The 10,185-nt window shown below is 36.0% G+C and overlaps 1 protein-coding gene across 4 annotated transcripts in view; it reads left to right on the forward strand.

Moving 5' to 3' along the window:
• The window catches only part of LOC123529567 (protein arginine N-methyltransferase 6-like), a 56,290-nt gene extending 54,501 nt beyond the window's left edge, over nucleotides 1-1,789 (forward strand). For all 4 annotated transcript variants that reach the window (XM_045309937.2, XM_045309934.2, XM_045309936.2 and 1 more), the window contains one exon: nucleotides 1,458-1,789. In XM_045309937.2, coding sequence (XP_045165872.2) covers nucleotides 1,458-1,542 — 85 coding nt within the window. In that variant the 3' untranslated portion in view covers nucleotides 1,543-1,789. The remainder of the gene's footprint in view (nucleotides 1-1,457) is intronic.
• Nucleotides 1,790-10,185: the final 8,396 nt, after the last annotated feature.

Genomic DNA, 10,185 nt, shown 5'->3' on the forward strand with positions numbered 1-10,185 from the left:
ATTTGCTATTTTTGGCTTGTGAACACGATAGAGACCACATTTTGCAATCAACTTTGATCAAACTTGCACACAACTTGTACTGGCATAATATCTTGGTTTCTTTTGAAAACTGGCGAAATTCCTTCATGGGTTCCAGAGTTATGGCCCCTCCAAAGGGCCAAAATTTGTTATTTTTGGCTTGTAAACACGATAGAGACCACATTTTGCAATTGATTTTAATTAAACTTGCACACAACTTGAATTGGCATAATATCTCGGTTCCTTTGGAAAACTGGCAAGATCCCATTCTGGATGCCAGAGTTATGACCCCTTAAAGGGCCAAAATGTGCTATTTTGGCTTTTGCAGCCATATAGAGACTTCATTTATGGTTTGATTTAATACAAACTTGCAAAATATCTTTAACAACAAAAACTCTTGGATACCATGATGAATCTGTCAGATCCATTCATAGGTTCCTGAATTACGGCCCCTGATTGACCACTGAAAGAGCCATAATTTGTTAATTTTTACCTTGTGAACATGATAGAAGTGACATTTTATATTTGATTTTAACCAAACTTACACACAACTAAAGTCACAATTACATCTTGTTTCCTTTTGAAAACCGGCTAGATTCCATCAAGAGTTCTAGTGTTACTGACCCTGAAAGGGGCAAACGTTCCTATTTTGGCCCTTTCAGCCATATAGAGGTTTCATTTATGTTTTGATTTGATACAAACTTGCACAGAATGTTTATCTTGATGATCTCTAGGCCTGGATGATGGAAACTAGGGTCATGTCGGGTCAAAACCTAGGTCACCCGGTCAAATCAAAGGAAAAGCTTGTTACCACTCTTAAGGCTGCATTTGTGACCCTATCTTCATGAAACTTTGTCAGAATGTTTATCTTGATGATTCCTAGGCCAAGATTTAAACTGGGTCATGCGGGGTCAAAACCTAGGTCACCCGCTCAAGTCATAGGAAAAGCTTGTTAATACTCTGTGGGCAATGTTTATGACCCTATTTTCATGAAACTTGGTAAGAATGTTTTTTTCTATATGATTCCCATGCCAAGTTCGAAACTGGGTCATGTGGGGTCAAAAACTAGGTCACCACTCAGATCAAAGGAAAAGCTTGTTCACTCTGGTGAGGCCACATCTATGACTCTGTCTTCATAAAACTTGGTCAGAATGTTTATCTTGATGATTCAAAGGCCAAGTTTAACAGGTGAGCGATATAGGGTCATCATGACCCTCTTGTATAACTAAGTGATAGAATAATCAATTAGGCTTAAAGTTAAATTTTCTGCAACTTCATACCAGTTAGGATGTTTTACTTTGAGTTTGTTGTTTAATCAGTTATCACAACATTTGATTCACAATTACAGTCTGTCACTGCTATCAATTAGTAATCAGTTTGAACTTTACTACCGTTTATGAACAGACTTTTTCATGTAGATATATTTTTTTCTTTTACAGGTTTCTTGACATCAGTGTTACATATCAAGTTGGAGATGGCCCAAAACGTTGTAAAAGTTACTTTATGAACGACTGTATCACGTGATTAAAAAGTAACAGCGGTTTGCAGACTCTTGTGAAATTCGTCAGGGATAATTTAAAGATGTGCTTTACTGCTCGGCAAAAAATCGATTGTTTTGTCGAAATGTTTTAACTGAATGCTTTGAAAGCATAATTTTTAACTGGATTTACAATAATCATATTGAAATTGTATTACTAGATAGAAGTATACTAGGCTGCAAAATTATATGCGACATTTTCAAGATAATAAAATATACTGAAAGCTAAATATATAGACTGTCAGTGTTGTTTTACTGAATTCATTTATATAAGTGTATTTTATAGATCTGTCACGGCAAACTTTGTGAATGCAGCAACCTTGCCGACATTCGTTTAGCTCTGGAATACTCAATGTAATGATAACGAGGCAGTTAAGGCCTTATTGACGATTGCAAGAATCAAAACAGTTTTCTAGTAACTATTATTTACTATATTATTCAGTTTACATATGTAGTCAATGTTTTAGGAGATAGTGTTTATTTACTGCTATTGTTAAGAGTACTGCCATACCAATATAGATCTTATTAAGTGTGAAAATTCCACAGTTATTTCAGTGGCTAGTGATTGATTTGGGGTCCAACGTTTTACATAGACTTATATAAGAAGACACTTTAAAAATCTTCTTGTCTTAAAGTGCAAGGCCTAGGCTTTTGATATTTGGTATATTGCGTTCAAATTATGTCCCCGAGTTGAAAAGAGGCCCCACCCAGTATGTCCCAAGTTTTGCATAGACTTATATAGGAATTTTTTTAAAAACTCTTCTTGTCTTAAAGTGCAAGGCCTAGGCTTTTGATATTTGGTATGTTGCATTACCTAGTGGTCTTCTACCAAGATCGTTCAAATTATGTCCCCGAGTTGAAAAGAGGCCCCACCCAGGGTGTCCCAAGTTTTGCATAGATATATATAGGAAAAAACTTTAAACAATTTCTTGCCTTAAACCTCAAGGCCTAGGCTTTTGATATTTGATGTGTAGCATTGCCTTGTGGTCCTGTACCAAACTTGTTCAAATTATGCCCCTGAGGTGAAAAGAGGCCCTGTCCTTGGGGTCCCAAGTAAAAGTACATAGAACCGCGCTAGCTCTGTAGTAAGACGTTGGTTCGGATCGCAGGGTCGCGGTTTGATCTGGTGGCTGGTATGTTCTCCGTGACTATTTTGATTAAACACATAGTGTCTGAAATCATTTTTAGTCCTCCACCTCTGATAATTCATGTGGGGAAGTTGGCAGTTACTTGCGGAGAACAGGTTTGTACTGGTACAGAACCCAGGAACACTGGTTAGGTTAACTGCCCGCCGTTACATGACTGAAATACTGTTGAAAAACGGCGTTAAACCCAAAACAAACAAAAAAAAGTACATAGAAAAATCTTTAGAAACCTTTTTGTGTGAAAGTTCAAGGCCTAGGCCTTTGAAATTTGGTATGTAGCATTGTGTAGTGAACCTCTAACAATATTTTTCAAATTATACCCCTGGGATGAAAAGAGGTCATTTTTTCTAGACTGTTAAATAATAATTTCCTGATGACACCAACTGATAAGGGGTCACCTAACTGTGAACTTGACCAACTGACCTACTTTATTGTTTTGAGCCCACCATCATCAGATGGTGGCCTATTCAAACCACTCTGCGTCCATGGTCCGTCGTCCCTCCGTCCTTCCATCCTTCCGTTAACAATTTCTCGTTATCGCATCTCCTCAGAAACTATAAGGGGTTTTTGACCAACTGTCTCATTGTTATTTGTATTAGTACCCTAATTGTGGCCCCTTGAAAATGAGACTGGTTCAACAATTTTTTAGTGAGTTATGGCCCTTTCTTTATTTTCATAATTTACTTAGATTTATATAGGGAAAAACTCTGAAAATCTTCTTGTCCAAAACCATAGAGCCTAGGGCTTTGATATTTGGTATGAAGCATCATCTAGTGGTGCTCAACCAAGATTGTTCAAATTATTTCCCTGGGATCAAATATGGCCCCGCCCCGGGGGTCACATGGTTTATATAGACTTATAAAGGGAAAAACTTTGAAAATCTTCTTGTCCAAAACCACAGGGCCTAGGGCTTTGATATTTTGTATGTGACATCATCTAGTAGTCCTCTACTAAGATTGTTCAAATTATTCCCCTAGGGTCAGATATGGCCCCGCCCTTGGGGTCACATGGTTTACATAGACTTATACAGTGAAACACTTTGAAAATCTTCTTGTCCAAACCACAAAGCCTAGGGCTTTTATATTTGTATTGTAACATCATCTAGTAGTTCTCTGCCAAGTTTGTTCAAATTATCCCCCTAGGGTCAAATATGGCCCCGCCCCGGGCGTCACGTGGTTCATATAGACTTATATAGGGAAAAACTTCGAAAATCTTCTTTTCCATAACCTACAACATTTAGATTTGGACCACATGTATAATTTTGAGTGGCAAGATGAACCTTGACATGAGTTGACATTGATCTTGACCTAATGACCTACTTTCACATTTCTGTAGCTACAGCCTTCAAATTTGAACCACATGCATAAGTTTGTGTACCGAAATGAACTTTGACCTTGAGATTGACCTAGTGACCTACTTTCACATTTTTAAAGGTACAGGCTTCAAATTTGGACCACATGCATCGTTTTGTGTTCTGAATTGAAATTTGACATCGATTTTTACCTAGTACCTACTTTCACATTTCACAAGCTACAGCCTTCAAATTTGAAGCTTATACATAGTTGTGTGCACCGAAATGAACTTTGACCTTGAAATTGATCTAGTGACCTACTTTCACATTTCTCAAGCTACAGCTTTCAAATTTGGAGCACATGCGTGGACCACATGCACAGTGTTGTGTACAGAAATGAAATTTGACTTGTTTTGACCTTGAGCTAGTCTTGAAATTCGGAACATTCAGAAATGGCTCAATGATGGGCGCCAAGATCACTCTGTGATCTCTTGTTTAAGATACAGCCTTGAAATTTGGATGGCATATACAGTTTTGCATACTGATCTTAAAACTGTTTTCAGTGACCATAAATATGACCTACTGACCTACTTTCTTCATATTTTAACATCAGATTGACATCTGAAACATGTTCACACAACTGTGAAAATATTTCAATGCTTACTTACATTTGAATTTCTTACCTGATCTCTTACACTTGTCAGTGTAGCTCAAATTACTCAAGAGAGCGATCCAGGATCATCATGACCCTCTTGTTGTTGATTGTATTTCATTTGGTTACAGTGGTGCAGTATTTTGCTTGTTGCCCCTTTCCCACGTTAAATTATTAGTACGAAAACATGTATCGGGTGATTTTGAGAATAACTACGCCAGTTTTGGTTTACGAAGGTAACATTTGTTTTGGAGACAGAACACTTTCGTCTTAAGTTCGTCATTAGATAATCAGCAAGTGAACGATACTTACGTTTTTTGTGATGGTGATGCTTACGAAGATAAGAAAGACGGAGGCATATGGTGACTCGAGACGATCTAAGTAAGGATTACCATGCGAAATTGATGATTTAATGCAGCTGAATTAAGGAATTCTTTGAGCATGGTTTTGAATGTTTAATCAGTTAATTAAACCCACAATCATTCTGTCTGAAATTTACATCCGAATTTTTATCCTTTAAGTTTTATTGTTAAGCTATCTACAGATAGTATCTCCTGAAATGTAGCTCGCGGCGAATGAATTAACTGTGATTTGAACAGATTGATGATAAAAATCTAAATACTAGTATAAACTAAAACATTTAGACTGAAAAGAATCTGGTATATTTGGAGAACCATTATTCAAATGATAATACAGTTGATAGACAATGGTTTTAAGATCTTAGATATCTTTTTTCTTTTCAATGGTAAGGTAAACTACTATTCCATAGCTTTAAGTGACAGAAATTCCGTTTACTTATGTATAATACAAAACTCCTGTAAAACTGAAAACAGATCGTACGACAAAAAATAAAGGTACATATAACAGGAAATTAATGCTATATTTCTTAAGAAAAGCTTTGAAACTTAATTACTGACTGACTTTATGTTATGGAAACACATGGGAATTAGTTCTTTCACTAATTTTCACAATGAAAGTCGAAAAGCGTTCATAACGCTTTACTGGAGGTTAACTTCCTTAGTTATAAATATCTATAAACGCGTATTCCACGGTGACGATATTGGTAAAGAAAGCGGAACAGTTTTAATTGCTGAGGCGGCTCGGATTCGAAATGAAAATTTAAGAAAATTAAACCAAATTGGTGCTCATATGTAGATTGCTCAAATTGGCCATGAACTTATCTTGTTCGTACTTTGAAAATTGAGTTGTTTACGTACCCTAATGATTGCTGAAGTTGGTGGAGTATAAATTGAAGTTAATGTATGTAAAATGTTCAAACAAATCTATTCATAGAAAAAATCTAGAAAATATCGTTAAACTCTTGTACAATTTTTAGCGTCTGATATTGCCAATATATTGAATTCTTATAGTGTTACATACAGTTTACACACTATTTTTGTGCCACCAGTGATAAGTTTGTTCGTAATACGTCATCTGAATGTATGTCTTTCATTTTATCAAATTTAATCAAAACAATGGATTTAATCAAACTCTCCACTGTGTTAACCAATTTTCATATCAGTATTTTGTCCGTTGACAAATAATTGAGAAAGCAACAACAAGAAATTCACCGTGTCCAACGTATACGTTGCATTTACGGCGAGTACGCTACATACATGGTATATTGTACGTTCCATTACCGGCATTTCCTGTTGATTTTGTCAACATCCTATGTGGTGCGGTAAGAAAAACGACTCATTTTCATCGAATTTTAACGTTTTCAAAGAAGTGATATACTCAGTACGAGCTGCAGACCATTCAAGCTCCCCATGGCAATGTGATTTTGATCAGTTGTTCTCTAGTTTCTTCAAACATTCGAGTAAACTGACGTGTGAAGTCGGTTCTGAACTCGGACGTTCACTTTCAGGCTCATTTTCTGTCTCTTAAAATCATTCTGTTGATTTTTCATCTGTTTAACGCAAGAATAGTATAACAAGTTACAAATAAAAATATATACAATGGCGTAAATTCATGTTTTAGGGGAGCTTTATGCCAAAATTAGCGATGTACGCCCCATAAAACGGCGCGTCTACAGAAGTACGCCACATAAAAAGGCCGTTATATTTACAGCAACTGAATACGTATGTCTTCACTCGCATCTATTCTTTCATTTTATTTACACTTTTTAACAATTATAAACGGTTTTGGAATTACATAATGTAATAACAGTTATATATATATATTATTCGAAAGATAAAATAAACATGCTTGTTTTGTATAAACAGTACGGAATAGAATTGCCCGTTAAAGTTTTTATTTGGGAATCATGAACATTCCATATATTTTCGTAAAGTAATCTTCGGTGTCGGAACCTAAACGAATTAAAAACTGATAATGTATTTCTCAAGTAACATAATGTCGTATTTTCAGGTAGAGTGCGGACAAAACGAATACTGCTAGTGTGAACATGGTCGCAACTTCACAACCTGCCCCGCGTCTGGTGTAGGTTGTGACAGTATGCGGGATACACCCTTACCTTTCAGTATGGTATAGCAGTATGAAAGTACATGACATTTAACCTTAGGGAAATGCTGAATTTCATAATATATCTTATGTCGATATATCTACATGATAACGAACTGTCAGAACACTGTCGGTATTTCAAACACAGTTTCGTTGTCCTTTTGTTTACAATGCTTGTTCTTTCCAAGAAGAGTATTTGAAAAAATGGTGTTTTAAAGATATTTGCAAATGACGTCTAAGCTCTTCAATAAATATATAAGTCACGTGTGGCACAACCAACCCGTGACACATTCAACAGCGTTCTCCCCTACTTATCTGATCAAACTAATAATCATCATTTCTTGTTCATTTCCTGAATGAAAAACACTTGTTTCCAAGATAACCGTGGAAGAAATTGTCGATTTTTCTTTTAAAGTATCTAAGAAAGAAAGACATATTTCCTGTTGCAAGTGATTCCGGAAAGTAAAAGTGAGCCAAGCTATGAGAAAACCAATATACTGGCTTTCAGCATGGATCCGGACCAGCTTGCATATCCGCCCAGTCTGGTCAGGATCCATGCTGTTCGCTTTCAAAGCCTATTGCAATTAGAGAAACCATAAGCGAATAGCATGGACCCTGACCAGAATGCGCGCATGCGCAGACTGTCTGTATCCATGCTTGTCGCAAAGCCACTGCATGTTTGTTTTCTGATGTTGCGGCTCAAATCTACAAATGAAAACAATTTTAAATTCGTAAAATATGTTACATGCACATGAAATAATATAAGGATAAAATCAATGTCAATAACATTGCGTAATACTGAGACACCACTACGCCATCGTGTTTTGTAATGTGTTTTCTACATATGTAGTTATTTTCAGGATACGATTCTTTCGTAAGCTAACGTAAACGCCCGAAAATATTGGCAAAGATTGAGTGCCAGGTAAATGCTTATGGACAATTGTCTGAAAATTATTATACATGATATCTAATTGTGAATGTAACTCTACAAACACAGTTATTTCATATATTTAGTAAATTTTATTTGATAACATTCGACATTAAAATTAATATTTTAATGTGACTTTTAGCTAGGAATTTATCACAGTTCGCAGTGGTGGGGTTAAGGTATTCCTTACAATAATGACAGTAACTGTTGCATTTTAGATAAAGATAACGGCCTTTTTATGTGGCGTACTTCTGTAGACGCGCCGTTTTATGGGGCGTACATCGCTAATTTTGGCATAAAGCTCCCCTAAAACATGAATTTACGCCATGATATATATTTCAATTCGTAGCTTGTGATACTATTCTCGCGTTAAACCGATGAAAAGTCAACAGAATGATTTTAAGAGACAGAAATTGAACCTGAAAGTGAACATCCGAGTTCAAAACCGACTGAGCACGTCAGTTCACTCGAATGTTTGAAGAAACTAGAGAATTAGTGACCAAAATCACATTAACATGGGGAGCTTGAATGATCTGCAGCTCGTACTGAGTATATCGCTTCTTTGAACACGTTGAACTTTAATGAAAATAAGTAGGTTTTCTTACCTCACTATACGGGATGTTGACAAACTCAGCAGGAAATGCCGGTAATGGAGCGTACAATATAACATGTATGCAGCGTACCCACCGTAAATGCAACGTATACGTTGGACACGGTGAAATTGGATTTAACAAGAAACTAGTACATTTTATGTTCATAATAAAAATGCGACAGCCACGTTGTGAACAAAGAAATTATAACCTTTAATGCGACACTTTCACACAATTTAAGCAAAACATTTTTTTTTCTCTAAACAATCATCAAAATGTGGGTACTTTGAAAGTGACTAGTGATACAGGCTTATTGATGTACTATTTTCGCATAATATACAACCAACATTTTTGTGGAGAAGGGAGTAAATCGTTGCAACCTACGGGCGGGGGAATAGTTTTAAAGTTGTTTTAAGCACCATGTTCATGTTTGATAGAATAAATCTCTTGATATCACTTCTTGGTACAGGAATAATTCTCCCACGCAGTTTAAGATATGATAAATACATACACTACATGCTTTATCACAATTTGTTTTATACTTATTTAAAGTCTCATATACTATTCGACAATTATATGAGCCGCGCCAGGAGAAAACCAATATAGTAGCTTTGCGACCAGCATAGATCCAGACTAGCATCCGCGCAGTCTGGTCAGGATCCATGCTGTTCGCTAACGGTTTCTCTAATTGCAATAGGCTTTAAAAGCGAACAGCATGGATCCTGACCAGACTGCGCGGATGCGCAGGCTGGTCTGGATCTATGCTGGTCGCAAAGCCACTATGTTGGTTTTCTCATGGCGCGGCTCATATGATTATTGCGATGAACTGCTCCGGAAGTTGTTGGTTATTTTCTGAATAAAAAAAACTTTGGCATGAGCCAAGCATTATCGACATAGATAAGCACGCGCCAAGGAACAGAGTTAAAATACTTTTGAATTCAGTTATTTTGTTTCAGATTGCTAACTTAGAAACAATTTTTTTTCAGAGTTTTTAAGAGCTGGAGCTTTAATATAGACTAACAGACTTATAAGGGATTATTTTCCTGTCAACTGTTCACAAACCCTTACAGAAATAGACAATTAATGCAAAATTCAATTTGTTTTATGTCTGCAATTAATTATATATAATGTCTTTTTAAAAACATGTCACAATGTGATTTAATGAAGAAATTCCGCAAAGATATACATTTGTTAACTGTGATAATCATTTTATTTCATTTGTGCTATTGAAGGATCAGCTGACTCAGATTACTCGTGACTTTTGTAAAAGTACTCATTCACTGTCAAATTGTTGTATTGCTTTATAGCATATCATAACACTTTCATTTATCAGTTTTTATATAACAACAGGGTTTACTGTCAAATTCAGAGTCGAAAATAGTAAATTACTTAGCAGCCAATGGTAGATCAATTACGAAGTCATCTATTTAAAATTTGTCAGTTTTTAAACAATAAATTGAATAATATCAGGTTTAATTTATATATCTCTCGAACCGAGTCCGCTATTACCTTGTTTTATTGAATTCTTAGCTTCCAAAGAATCTTCGCACTCGCCTGTGTA

The sequence above is a fragment of the Mercenaria mercenaria genome, chromosome 13, assembly GCF_021730395.1.
Source record: "Mercenaria mercenaria strain notata chromosome 13, MADL_Memer_1, whole genome shotgun sequence".
NCBI lineage: Eukaryota > Metazoa > Mollusca > Bivalvia > Venerida > Veneridae > Mercenaria > Mercenaria mercenaria.